This window comes from Nycticebus coucang, chromosome X, assembly GCF_027406575.1.
Source record: "Nycticebus coucang isolate mNycCou1 chromosome X, mNycCou1.pri, whole genome shotgun sequence".
Taxonomy (NCBI): Eukaryota; Metazoa; Chordata; class Mammalia; order Primates; family Lorisidae; genus Nycticebus; species Nycticebus coucang.
Genome location: NC_069804.1, coordinates 143,201,265 through 143,216,483, shown reverse-complemented (window position 1 = coordinate 143,216,483; position 15,219 = coordinate 143,201,265). Strand labels below are relative to the sequence as shown.

The 15,219-nt window shown below is 38.8% G+C and overlaps 1 protein-coding gene across 3 annotated transcripts in view; it reads right to left on the bottom strand.

The window, feature by feature from the left end:
* The window catches only part of DOCK11 (dedicator of cytokinesis 11), a 237,142-nt gene that overhangs the window by 184,439 nt on the left and 37,484 nt on the right, over positions 1 to 15,219 (bottom strand). For all 3 annotated transcript variants that reach the window (XM_053579537.1, XM_053579535.1, XM_053579536.1), the window contains exons 2-5: positions 1,993 to 2,109; positions 1,803 to 1,892; positions 1,264 to 1,346; positions 28 to 97 (exon numbers count right to left, since the gene is read on the bottom strand). In XM_053579537.1, coding sequence (XP_053435512.1) covers positions 28 to 97; positions 1,264 to 1,346; positions 1,803 to 1,892; positions 1,993 to 2,109 — 360 coding nt within the window. The remainder of the gene's footprint in view (positions 1 to 27; positions 98 to 1,263; positions 1,347 to 1,802; positions 1,893 to 1,992; positions 2,110 to 15,219) is intronic.

Below are 15,219 nucleotides of genomic sequence, written 5' to 3'. Positions count from 1 at the left end.
TGATCATGCAGTTGCCCCCATCCTCACCTCATCTTTCTCACAGTCCTCATCAATCTCAAATACATGATTAGGAATCTTTTCAGGTCTCAGAGATTTGCTGAAAATGTAAGAGAATTGTCTTAGATGCTGAACACAACACACCAAAATAAAACAAACAAAAGCAAGATGAGTAGATTGCTTTCTTTCACAACAAGAAAATAAAGGAGAAATCTTTTTCCCCTTTCCAAACTCAAGACTCTCCCCTCTGAGTAAACCAACATTACTGTTTCTGTAAGGACTCCCACATGTGCAGCCAACAGCAAAAATATGACCAAGCTCAGGTACGTAGAGAGGGCAGGAGTTGCTAAGAAACCTTTGCCAGAGCTGTTAGTGATGGCGGAATCTTTTCCCTTCCTAGGCAACACAACGTAATTCTGGTTCTTCCATTTGTTTGCTATATCACCTTGAACTGGTTATTTTAGGACTCAGTCTTCTCTGGGAAAGTGCTTTAAAAACTATAAAAGGCTACACAAAAGTCTTATTTCTCCTTTTTTTCCAAAGACATTATCTCATTTGATATCCTATGAGACAGTCGTACTACAGATGAGAAAATGGAGAACTCAAATAGGTAGACTGAGTGGTCCAAAATCATCTGGCTAATCAGTGGCAGACATAAGATCTGAATTCTGAAGTCTGGCTCCTCAGGCAATGTGTTCGTGCCATTCCTTCAACTCAACTGAACTTTTTCAGATGCACTTTTTTTTTTTCTTTCAGGTTCTTTTTATTTATTTATTTATTTATTTGTTGGGGATTCATTGAGGGTACAATAAGCCAGGTTACACTGATTGCATTTGTTAGGTAAAGTCCCTCTTGCAATCACGTCTTGCCTCCAGAAGGTGTGGCACGCGCCAAGGCCCACCCCTCTCCCTCCTTCCCTCACTTTTTTTTTTTTTTTTAAGGGATGTCTGGGGTCATTAAACTGAACCAAATATCTTCTAGATTTGTATGGACACCACTGGAAAATGCTCACATCATACAACGTCAGTTAAAAGGTTAGTTCATGACCAATACAGATCACCCAAGCCAAAAAGTTTGGAAAAAATTTCAACGAGAAAAGATAAAACATATTCAGTTAACCAAAATACCACATTTACCAAACACTCTGGTTGTTTGAAGTTTCACTTTGTTATAAATCGTAACTGAAAAGTTTCGTGAGCAGTTTTTAAAAAGGTAAAAAGTTTAATAATTCTCCTCATGAATGTTCCCCTGGAATTCCAAACTTACCATGGCAACATTCGAAAGTCCCCAGAAAAATCTTCATACTTGTAGTTTACCACGTGCCAATCTGTGCTATAGGTTTTAATACACTAAAAGAAAATAGGAATCTTTAATTTGAAATACAGGAAAAACACAGATATATCTACTTTTTACAAGTCTGGTAATATGCTGACAGACTTTTAAAAAGCATTTGGGAAACGTTGGTAACTGGATCTCCCTTTGAGAATTAACTGTGTCTCTCTAACCCAATTGGTGGCAATAAACCCCAATCCATACTCTCTTCAGACTCCCAGTGCTGAGAGTATGCAAAAGGGAAATACTAAAACCATGTGCTCCTTGTGAAAATACTCAAATCTCTTTCCTCTGTATCACATCATACAGACCTGTTATATAGGTCAGTTAATTTTAGTAATTTTATTTTCCCTTTACATTAAAGGAAGGTTTTAAAATGTATCTTATATTTACTTATAAATTACAAGTACGTATATAAATATTTTACATTTTTAAAATATATGATTTTTTTTTGCAGCCCTTGAACTCCTTACCTCTTTGACAAATAAACTCTGGGCCCTCTTTTCAGCATCCTCTGGTACAGTGGACTGCACCGTTCTGCGCTGACGACCTATCACTGAGATCTGGAAGACAAAGAACATGCTTGCTCTAAGAACTGGCTTGAAAAATGTAGGTTTCCTTAAAAAAAAAAAAAAAAAAAAAAAAAAACGCTTGTGAACTCACAGATATGTCTTCCATTGGAAACATAAGCAGGTCTCTGAGAGGGTCACTATAAATCTGGGTTTTTCTTTGGATAATAACATTCTCATAGTCCAGAGGCTCAACAATTTTGGCCTTTTCCTTTATAAGAGACAAAAATAGTTATTGTGGTCAAACTTACAAGAAATTGATTACTTTCTATGCATTAAAGATACATTATCTCACAAAAGACGGGACTATTGATGCTAATAAGTACTTAAAAGAGACACTTTCACAGGAGAAACAGTCTTCATAACCAGACACACGCGCCAAACACACGCATTACAGACACACATTCCCCCTTGTTAAAGACAAGAATTCTGAAGAAATGATACCATATTCTGTTTATCCGGGTGCCTTCTAAGAATTTATTGAATTTTAGTTAAAACAAAGGTGGTAGCTGGTGTTTACTGAATCTACACTATTCACTTGATAACCCACTAGGAGAAACTATCTACATTCATGGGCCCACTCTGTACCAGGCGTACTCTGCACAGGGCATACCAAGTTCCAGGGTAGCTGGGGTAAGCATGACTATTGGAGATGCTTGAACATGGGCATGAAAGGGTGAGGTTCCAGGTGCCAAAGTCAGTGGATCCCTGTTCGACTTCTAGGTGAGCTGGCCTTTGGTGGTAGGGTCCCCAGCCTGAGACTAAAGTTCTAAGGAGCATGGTCAGCAAGGATGCAAAAGCCAGGATATGACTTATTAACAAATGTAATAATAATAGTTTGCATTTACTGAGCCCTTTCTATATGCCAGGCACTGTGCTAAATGCTTTCTACACATTTTCTCAAGCAATACTCATAGCAACCCTATGAAATAGGGTTTGGGGGGTTTTTGTTTTGTTTTTGAGATAGAATCTCATTCAGTCACCCTGGCTGGAATACGTGGCTTCATAACTCACAGCAACCTCAAACTCCTGAGCTCAGCCCATCTTCTTACCTCAGCCTTCTGAGTAGCTGTTACTACAAGGCGCCTGCCCCCAAGCCTGGCTAGTTTTTCTATTTTTAGTAGAGATGAGGTCTTGCTCTTGCTCAGGCTGGTCTTGAACTCCTAAGCTCAGGTGACCCAGTGGCCTGAGCCTCCCAAAGTGTTAAGATTACAGGTGTGAACCACCCACCCCGCCCAGATAGGCTAATCATGTCTACTTTACAGATGAGGAGAATTTGGACTTAACTCAGGTCAAATAACTCACTGGGCTTTGGTGCTTGAATTCAAACCCAGGTCTGTGACTGCAAAGGCTCTGATCTATATCTACCATCTAGGCCTATCAATCAGGCTTTTCCTAAAAGTAATATGCAAGGTACTAAACCCAGAATGGAAGCCCACTAATTGCCTTCCTATCATTTATTTTCCATCATGAAACTTGCCACAATCTGATATACCATCTATTTCACCTCTTTACCTATTTGAGGGCAAGAATTTTCTTTTATTTGTTCACTGCTATAACTCCAGCACCTGGAATATTACCTAGCACATGGTAGGGATCCGATCATTAATTGCAGAGTGAACTTTGAGATATTCACATTCAATCAGAGCCATGTCTCAACATGCTATGCTAGACCAAGGTGAGCATATACTAGTGATTTCTAATAATGATGTTTTATTTAAATGAAGTTGTTTTCTTAAACTTTTATAATGAAAACTGTCTAAAGAAAATCCAAATTTAAGATACATTAAAACTTAATACTATAATTGAATCAAGATTATATTTATATTTGAGGTAGTCCATACAACACTTTGAGAACAGTTTTTATACGTAGTTCATAATAGAGCACAGCTATATCAAAATTTCATATCTGAAGGGCATCTGAGGGTTTCCTCTGAGATTACTTAGAAACCATAAAGCAAACCACACTAACCAATGAGATCGACAAGTCTAAAAGATCCTAACAAAGACATACTTTATTTCAAGCCTTAAATTTGGATTTGCAGACCCACAGAATCAAAAGAAGTTGATTATCCCTATCACGTCTGCAAATGTCAGTGCAAAATGAGTTGAAATAGAAGAAAAAAAAAACTTTTTATGAAACTCAGGAGATTTTCTGATAGGAAAATTTGACCCCTTTGTGCTGTATCTTCCATGTTTTCATAGACCCAAATGAAAGGAAACTAACTGCTATTAACGCTTGGAGCCTGTGATCAATTTCTCAGAGAAGTTGAATGAATAAAGCTCTATCTAAGAAAGTAAGCTTTACTCACTAAAAATAATCTAAAAGTTTTACTTTTGTTGTTATCTTCCTAGTACAGATTGTAAAAAGTCTTCACATTTCAATGTTTAACCCGTTAAATTAGCATTTGTTAACTTCTCCATATGATAATTTTTTAAGTACCCACTTCAAGTAAATTTGAAAAAGAAAAAAAAAATCCTCTATCAGCTTTTTTTTTTTTTTTTTTGAGACAGAATCTCACTCAATTACCTAGGATAGATTGCCAGGGCATCATCATAGCTCACTGCAACCTCAAACTCCTGGGATCAAATGATGCTCCTGCCTCACCCTCCTGGGTAGCTGGCCTATAGGCACCTACCACAATGCCCAAATAATTTATCTATTTTTAGCACAGACAGGGGTCTCCTGTGCTCAGGCTGGTGTTGAACTCCTGAACTCAAGTATCCTTTCACCTCAATCTCCCAGAGTACTAGGGTTACAGGTGTGAGCATTCGTTTATTTTTATTTTATTTTATTTTTTTGGTTGCAGTTTTTGGCCAGGGCCAGGTTTGAACCCACCACCTCCGGTATATGGGGCCGGCACCCTACTTGTTTTTGAGCCACAGGCGCCGCCCCACTTGTTTTTTTTTTTTTTTTAATGATATAAACTATATATTGACAAATTACAGTTGTACAGTTTATGGGGTTACAAAGTAGTGTTATGACTTTTGAATACAATGTGGAATGATTAAATTAAGCTGATGAACATATCCATCACCATAAATATTTTAACATTTCCGTGATGAGAACATTAGAAATGTATTCTTAGTGATATTAAAATGTACAATACTCAATTATCGGCTAAATTCAGCATGCTGTGCTATCAATCTCAGAAAAAAATCAAGTTTATTTCTCCTGTCTGAGGCTTTTAATACCCGCTATCATCTCCTCATTCCTCTCACCCCCAGACTCTGGTAACTACCATTCTGTTGTCTGTTCCTATGAGTCCAATTGTTTCAGATTCCACATGTAAGTGAGAACACGCAGTATCTGTCTTTCTGTGTTTGGCTTATTTCACTTAGGATAATGTTCTCTAATTTCCGAGTCACTTGTTTAAATGTACAGCATGTGCCTTCTAAAAATGAAACATCTAGCTCCCCGCATGTTTTGAAGGTCATATATTCATGTTATAGAAAACAAGGTTTCACTTTCCACTTAAAACTGATTAAATGAAAGCATTCTGGGTCTTTACTTCTACTTCCTTTGTCAGGGGTAGCTCGACTGCATCAAAGTTGGTGCAGCTATTCTGGGTTCCAGAAAGTTTCCCCTGATAGAAGAGCAAGGCCTATGAGTCAGGCTTCATCTCTCTAAGAAGAAAAAGGAGAAGGGACTGAAACCCTACATTTCCCTGCCAGTGGAATTCAGTTGTAACTCCGTGGGCATCAGATACAAAGAAAACCTCTGACCTGTAGAATCATCATGGTTTAATGATGACTCTGCCCAGCAGTCTAGAGCATATCCCTCATCTAACTTTCCTATTCAGCTACACCATTCTATTATTAGACTTATACGGTTATCCTAAATAAAGCTTCTACCACAACTCAAAGCTCAATTCTGAGCATTCACTGGATGGAAGACACAAGAACACATTACTAACGTATCTTTCAGGTTTGTGATTTATCTTTTTTTTTTTTTTTTTGAGACAGAGCCTCACTTTGTCACCCTCGGTAGAGTGAGTGGTGGCACAGCTCACAGCAACCTCAAATTCTAGGGCTTAAGTGATGCTCTTGCCTCAGCCTCCCAAGTAGCTGGGACTACAGGTGCCCGCCACAATGCTGGGCTTTCTTTCTTTCTAGAGACAAGGTCTCACTCTGGCTCAGGCTAGTATTGAACTCACGAGCTCGGGGAATCCACCTACCCCAGCCTCCCAAAGTGCTAGGATTACAGGTGTTAGTCACCACACCCGGTCTGTGATTTATCCTTTCTGCCAGTTTGTCCACTAACTGGCCTAAAAAGTGCTTTTTCAGAACTCCAGGAACTTGCTATAATAAATACTATTTTATAAACATTCAAATAATAGCAACTTCCATATAGTTCCAAAGCAGTATTAAGTAAAAGGCAAAGGCATTTATACAATCTGGAGAGAAGTGAGCATATGTTTCAGCCTTCTCTCCCTAAGTAGGGACAGGAAAGCCTAAATTTGGAACCTACTCAGTTTTCACTATGGGGAAAACAAAACAAAACAAAATAAAACAAAATGATTTGTCATTGAAAGTTCTCATTCACTGATTCCTAAGCTCTCTTAAAATAATTTGCTAGAAATATGATTAGTATGTTTGGGTAACTCATTTTAAGATCATTTTTCAGTCTTTAAGAAAATAATTTCATATATATACTACCTGATTCCTACCAAAAACCTGTCAAGTAGACAAGGAAAATACCATTATTGCAACTTTACACATGAAGAAACTGGCTCAGAAGCTCAAGCTCATCTGTCTAAATTAGTTGCAGAACCAGGATTCAAAGCTAGCTCTCCCAATTCCTGATCCTTTTTCTTTTCTTGTCAATGTTTCTCAAACTCAACTTACTTGCATACAATCCTCATGTTTTTTTTCTTTTTTTTTATTAAGTCATTTGTACATAGATCGTGCAATTTTTGCCACACCTTTTGTATATCATTTACTTCATATTTTCCTCCAATCAAATATCTTCTTCATTGAAAAAAATACATTTATTGTAAAAGAAAGCTGCTATTGTTTTTTTGAGACAGTCTTACTTTGTTGCCTTCAGTAGAGTAGCATCATAGCTCACAGCAACCTCCAATCCCTGGGGTTCAAATGATCCTCTTGCCTCAGCCTCCTGATTAGCTGGGACTATAGGCACCCACCACCATGCCCAGCTCATTTTTAGAAATGGAGTCTCGCTCTTGCTCAGGCTGGTCTCGCACTCCTGACCTCTAGCAATCTACCTCTCTCAGCCTCCCAGAGTGCTAGGATTACAGGCGTGAGCCACCTCACCCAGCCCCAAAAGAAAGCTTTATATTGGCCTTGTAAAGGACACAAAATAAACAATTTTCTAATCTCTAGCAAAATAAAATTTAAAGTGCCAACTTTTGTACCACGGTTTGGGGGCGTAGTACCGTCTTCCAGGCTTCCTCAGGTCATAAAGAACCAAATCCCAATCCACTTCCACATACAAACCCTAAAACTGGGAAGAAATGCATAATTCCACAAATTGAAATAACTTTTTGATTTCTAACAGAGGGGGAAAGGGCAGAAATAAAAAAGGAAACTCAACAGTACAAATTTGGTTGCAGTCTGCTTCTTGGTCCAAAGAGGAAACAATGGATCCTAAAAAGAGTTACTAACAGCATTACTAGAAATTAAGACTTTATGATTTTGTGGTGGATCCTGTACAAGATGACTGATCTTTTTTTTTTAATGATTTTTTCTTGGTAGAGACAGAGTCTCACTTTATCGCCCTCAGTGGAGTGCCATGGCGTCACAGCTCACAGCAACCTCCATCTCTTGGACTTAGGCGATTCTCTTGCCTGAGCCTCCCAAGTAGCTGGGACTACAGGCACCTGCCACAACCCCCGGCTATTATTTTGTTGCAGTTCAGCCAGGGCCGAATTTGAACCCGCCACCCTGGGTATATGGGGCCGGCACCCTACTTGCTGAGCCACAGGCGCTGCCCATAAGATGACTGATCTTTTATCATCTTAACTATACATGTATAAATATAAAAACCATTCTTGTAATCCTAAAAATACATACGTAAATATGTGCATGCATGTATATATTCCTATATATTCAATCATCCAACTACTCTTGTATTCAAAAACACACATGACTGGCTAGCCCATTTGAGCTATCATTACAAACGTAACTGCACAATTTCAATTTCATTTAACACACCATAACAATATTCTTAGCACTCTGGAAGGCCAAGGCGGGTGGACTGCTTAAGCTCAGGAGTTCAAAATCCGCCTATGCAAGAGCGAGATCTCCTATCTACTAAAAAAAAGAAAAGAAAAGAAAAGAAAAGAAAAGAAAAATTAGCTGGGCATTGTGGCTGGTGCATGTAATCCCAGCTACTTGGGAGGCTGGCACAAAAGGATGTCTCAAACCCAAGAGTTTGAGGCTGCTATGAGCTATGATACCAAGGCACTTAACCCTAGGGTGACAGAGTGAGAATCTGTCTCCAAAAAAATAAATAAATAAATAAAACACAGTAACAATCACATAATGTTTCTCTGCAAAGAAACAAAATCAGCCTGGGTTACATCTGCTTAGATATTACACCAAAGGTCATTAGTTTACTGGTAAATCTTTTACTTTTAGAAACTAGCTCTTAGGAATTCTAAGAATGTCTCTTCTGCAAGTCTAAAGTGAACACTGGCTTCATAGAATCATTATCACACTGGGAGAGAGACCAGAAAGTGGGCAAAAAGCTCAGTGGTGGGCACAGGGCCAATTCAAAAACATCCCTATGCCACCAGCCCATCCTCCAAATTCAGTTTTATTGAAAAAAGGAGCATGGCAACAGCCAGTTTAAGAACAAGAAGGAGTCAGCCTAAAGGTTAGAAGCTCTTTGTCCCAGTACTGTGGTCAGACTATAGTTTCAAGGACATCTGAAAATCTCATGGAAAATGACAACAGTTCTAGGAAAGTAGTAACATATACAAAAAGAGACGAGTCTATCCTTCCCATCATTCCTCTACCTCCCTCACCTGGGAGTTTCTCCAGATCCCATAGTCATTCAGGAATCATAGTGCTTTCTCCAGGGAGTATCTTAAAATAACACTTTGCATTCAAAATGGCCTTTGGGGCCATATCATTTCCGGCAGCACAGAAAACAAAGTGAGTTCGATGTACAACATGTTTATTGCCTGTGCTAGCCCCTGGTAATGCACAGGTAGAGAGAACCAGATCTTGCCCTTGAGAAACTCACAGTCTAGTGAGGAAGGCAGGTAAACCCAAGATGTATGAGTTGATCACAAAATCTGTCATAACTTAAAGCATCACTTGGCTTCTGTGCATCTTTCATACCCTCTGATAGCCACATCTTCCTCCAAGAAAGCAACTGCACAACTGTTCTTTGCATGCTAAAGTGTGTGAGTCATCTATTCCCCTTCAGATCAATCTGAAGAATGTCACTGAATGGACATACTGGGTCTCAGATCATTTCATCTTATCTTCCACCTTTGTTCCTAAATCCTGTTAAGATGAGAGAACCAGGGAACTGTCAAGAGTAGTGCGTGAAGATGAGGAGCAGCAAGAGTTGTGTTGTGATTCACAGAAGTGAGAAATAACACCAGTGTAGGCAAGAGATGTCTAAAGGGGGACCCTACATGACATGGCAATAAAGGAACCATAAGCATAAGGAACTTTTTCATAAGGTTCAAATAAAGATTACTTGACATTGTTATGATCCTGTCTCTTTTTTTTTTTTTTTGTAGAGACAGAGTCTCACTGTACCACCCTCGGGTAGAGTGTCATGACGTCACACGGCTCACAGCAACCTCTAACTCTTGGGCTTACGCGATTCTCTTGCCTCAGCCTCCCGAGCAGCTGGGACAACAGGCACCCACCACAACACCCGGCTATTTTTTTTTGCAGTTTGGCAGGGGCTGGGTTTGAACCCCCCACCCTCGGCATATGGGCCAGCGCTCTACTCACTGAGCCACAGGCGCCGCCCTACATTGTTATGATCCTGTCTTTTCTAAATATGACTACCTTTCACCAGCTCATTTCTTTCATTGTCCCCAGTAGGAACTTCAAGTACTGAGGAAGCTTCGAATTACTACAACCTGATAATGATGCTAGGAAAGCGTGGCTCATCTTTTTAATTAGTACCACCCAACTTGGCAAAATAGACATGAACATATTTTAACAAAGATTATTTTTCAGGGAAAATCTTGGCATAAAAATCCACATACAAATTGCATTCAAGACAATAACCTTTCTTAAAGCAAACAGCTAATGGAAAAATCATCCCTTTTTTTTGTTTTGTTTTGTTTTTTTTTTTTGAGACAGAGTCTCACTCTGTCAGCCAGGGTAAAGTATCATGGCATCATAGCTCACAGCAACCTCTAATTCAGGGGTCCTCAAACTTTTTAAACAGGGGTCCAGTTCACTGTCCCTCAGACTATTGGAGGTCCAGACTATAGTTAAAAACAAACAAACAAAAAAAAAAAAACTATGAACAAATTCCTATGCACACTGCACATATCTTATTTTGAAGTAAAAAAACAAAACGGGAACAAATACAATCACACCGCCTCATGTGGCCCGCGGGCCGTAGTTTGAGGACCCCTGCTCTAATTCTTGGGGTTAAGTAATCCTCTTGCCTCAGCCTCCAAGTAGCTGGGACTCCAGCCACCCGCCACTACACCCAGCTAGTTTTTTTCTACTTTTAGTAGAGATGGGGTGTTCCTCTTGCTTAGGCTGGTCTCAACTTCTGAGCTCAAGCAAGCTACCTGCAGCCTCTCAGAGTGCTAGGATTCTAAAACCACTGGGTCATGCTTATTCCCAATCCACACCTTGGTTTACCACCTCATTCTTGTGATAGCCAGATCTCCCACCTCTTTCATCTAGAGGCCTTACCATCTTTGCCATACACTGTGGCATGTGGGTGGTTTGCTTCCTTACCTAAGCAGGATTGTAAACACCTGGTGGGTGGGGAAACAGTGCCTTGTACTTTCTCTTACCACTTATATTAAGCATTATTATACACCACGCTGAGCATTTTATACCTATGATCTCTTTTAACTCTCTCAAATATCCAGCAAAGGGGGATATTTTATGATGTCCATTTTACAGATGAGGAAATTGAGACTTAGGCACATTCATCTATGGAGGTAGGAATCAAATCTGCTCTGATGGACTTCAAAGCCTATGCTCTCCTGCACTGAAGTTAACAAACAAAAACAAAACATTTCCTCACCCAGGCTCCAACTATGTTTTATTTCCTTGGATGGACTTTGCATTTTAGGATTTTCCCAAAATTAAACTACACTATCATTTTTACCAAAGTACAATCTTGCCTTCTCATTGCCCTGATGATGCTGGGCACAACTGGCTTAGAAAGCTTGTAATGTAACTGGATAAGGAGTTTTGCATTTCTAAGCTGCTGCTTCCATTTTAGCATTTGCCATCAATGAGCAGGGATTAGCACCTTAGGTCTTTCACTTTGGGGAAAGGAGTTGGCAGATTCAATTTGAAGTAAGTAAGAATCAAATTACAAAAAAACAACAGTAAGTTATTGTCAAGGGACCATGTCTAATTCATCTCAATATCCTCTACAGAACCTAGCAGAGAGCCGTGAGAACTACAAAGCCAGAAGCTTTTGTAGCTCAGAGGGATAACCAGCTGAATAATACAAAGAGACCGATCTTTCACACACATGCCTTCCAAGCCAAAATGGCAGCACACAAGGAGAGAAGGGCAAATTTTTACTAATGCTTTAAGAATTCAATTTTCAGTTCCCAGCTTTACTTTAGAAACAACTTGCTGTTCTAAGAATCAGCGAAAGGAGATTTCAAAGGCATTTAAATGTAACATGGAAACATAGAGGAAAAATAAAACACAATATTCCTCAGAGTTCTAGCATTTCTGAAGAAACTTTTCTGAATGGCAAATTATTTCCCTTTTCCAAGTCTACTTGGCTATTTACAGAAACTCAAGAACTATTTTTAAAAACCTACAAAGAAGAATAATCAACAAGACTATGTGCTATATGATTGAGTAGTTCACACAAGGTTAACAAATGTTTTTCATTACAGCCAACTTAAATATTATGCAAGTTATCTAGATTATCTATAAATGAATAAATAGAATTTTGAAGAACTCTGTCCTCCAAAATTCCAGTTTAGCCAATAATTTATAATGTACTCAACAACCTAGCAGACAGGTACGAAAACTAATTTGAATTCAATTCCTCCTGGCTTTTTGTGTTCACTTTGAGCTAATGAGCATTCAAATGAAAAATAAGACAAGAAGTAAAAAAATGAAAAGAAGGGCTTGAATAAATTGAGAGAATGGCAAGTACCTTTTTAGTACTAGAAGATCATTGTTTCTATTCTTTAGCACACCATTATTGGCAGAAAGAAAAAAAGTGTGCCTTGGGTATACATAATGACTTTCTAGCAAATCAAAGAATTTAACACATTCAGATAGACATACACAATTATTGCCAATTATTCATTCATACAATGGCAAATTAGATTGCACCCATTCTATGCCTATCAACTAATTCGTAACCTGCCTTCAATCTCAGTACTCACTGTAAACTCATAACAACAAAAGAAGAAATTTCAAAAAACTTTAAAAATTCATTGACTTTTTCCCTGATTTTTATAAACAGAACTATAACATACTTTGCATTCTTTTTTTATTAAATCATAGCTGTGTACATGAAAATACTTTGCATTCTTAAGCAGAAAAATGAAAGTACAGAGATGTTCCATAGGTATATGGATTTAGCCACCTAAATCACTTATATTCAATGAAAAACTAAAGGTCCGGTTTGTGTTATGTGAACACAGTAGCATACACTTACTCAGTTACAGAGCACAGCAATCTATAAAGCATCTATGCATCATTTTCCACATAGGATCTGACAATCGGTCTACTCATCCTGTTAATTTGTTCCTGATAATGGAGTACAGAAAACTGATGAGCCTTATTTTGAAAACAGACCTTGACAGGGGCACAAATATTCTAGTGTTCCATAATCAGTCATATTGAGTCTACCCATCAATTGAAATTATCTTTACCTGTTTGAATCCATCAGTATTTTTTAAGTCTATAAGACTGCATGAAATAATATATTCTAAAAGTTATATAAGGGGAACAAAATAATAGCTCTTTTGACTTAAGTTCACCTCTTTAAAATGTCAGATGTCCCAACTTTTGGTATAATATTCCAGGATATGGTAATCAGATCCACGTTTATCCACTCTATCCCACTCATGCCCCCATTTTACGGTTCTATTAACCCTCACACACAGCCTGGACAGAGGTCCCTCAGTGACCAGCCCACAGTCACGCTAATGTTGTTGTAGTTGAGTGTAATTAAGCTCAGAGCCTACTCTCCTATTAATAAGTTTGTATCATTTTCTCTTGTCCATCCAGAAACTCATCTCTTACTTTCCTGTCCTCATTACACAGTTTTATGGGGTCTCACTGTGTGACACGTCCTATAGCTCAGCCTCTCTACTTTCAGAAAGGGTGTTAAAGGCTGGGTGCAGTGGCTCACATCTGTAATCCCAGCACTCTGGGAGGCCAAGGTGGGTGGTTTGCCTGAGCTCATGGGTTTGAGACCAGCCTGAACCAGAGTAAGACCCCATCTTTAAAAAAACAGCCAGGCATTGTGGCGGGAGCCTATAATCCCAGCTACTTTGGAGGCTGAGGCAAGAGAATCACTTAAGCCCAAGAGTTTGAGGTTGCTGTGAGCTATGATGCCACAGTACTCTATTGAGGGTGACAAAGTGAGACTGTTTCAAAAAAAAGGGGGAGGAGTTAAATCAGACAAGCAACCCTTGGGTAACCATACCTTGGGCATTCAGCTTTTTTTTTTTTTTTTAACACATCCTCCTCTGAAACAAACCAAAAAAAGAAAAAACAAACAAAAACCTTGCCCTAACTATAATCTTTATTTTATTCTTTAAGCCAATTCCCTTCTCTGTGACAAACCCCATATCACCAGAGATACCACTTGAAAGACGTCTTGGGGGTTGATCATTATGAAAGATTTTTTTTAACATCTTAAATAACTTAAGGTGATGAAAAGTTTCTAAAATTATGGTGATGACTTCATTATCTTTTAATGTACTAAAATCTATTAAAATAATATACTTCAGGCCGGGCGTGGTGGCTCACACTTGTAATCCCAGTACTCTGGGAGGCCCAGGTGGGTGAATCACTTGAGCTCAGGAGTTCAAGACCAGCCTGAGCAAGACCTGAAGAGTTCAAGACCCTGAATCTACTATAAATAGATAAAACTAGCCAGGTGTTGTGGCAGGTGCCTATAGTCCCAGCTACTTGGCAGAAAGAAAAAAATAATGTGCCTTGGGTATACATAATGACTTTCTAGCAAATCAAAGAATTTAACACATGTTCAGTTAGACATACACAATTTATTGCCAATAATTCATTTAGGTAATAGCAAATGAGATTACACCCATTCTATGCCTATCAACTAATTTGTAACCTGCCTTCAACCTTAGTGCTCACTATAAACTCCTAACAAAAGAAATTTAAAAAAAATTAAAATTTCATTGACTTTTTTCCTGATTTTTATAAATAAAACTATAATATACTTTGCATTGTTAAGCAGAAAAATGAAAAGTACAAAGATGTTCCATAGATATAAGGATTTAGCCACCTAAATCACTTACATTCAATGAGAAAATAACAGCCTAAAGGTCCTGTCTGTGGCAAGAGGATTGCTCAAACCTGGGAGTTGCTGGAACACCACAGCATTTTACCCCGAGTGAGTCACTCTGTCTCAAAAAAAAAAAAAAAAAAAAAAATACACCGCAGATGGGTAAGGTCTATGGTGTGCGAATTATATCTCAATAAAGCTGTTAAAAACAAAAACAAAAAGGAAAAAATCCTACTCAGTTTCACTTCCTTATACATATAAAAAAGAAAAACAAAACCCTCCAGGCTCAGCACCCGTAGCTCAGTGAGTAGGGTGCCAGCCACATACACAGAAGGTGGCGGGTTCAAGCCCGGCCTGGGCCTGCTAAGCAACAATGACAATGCAACCAAAAAACAGCCAGGCGTTGTGGTGGGTGCCTGTGGTCCCAGCTACTCAGGAGGCTGAAACAAGAGAATCGCTTGAGCCCAAGAGTTTGAGGTTGCTCTGAGCTGTGACACCATGGCACTCTACCCAGGACGACATAGTGAGACTCTGTCTCAAACAAACAAACAAACAAACAAACAAAAAACCCTTCAATATTTAGTAAGAGATAAGTTCCCAATGTCAAAATCATTTTGCTCCTCATTAGAACTGATGAGTTTCAATGTCCAAGGATCCTACACTGCAGCCATT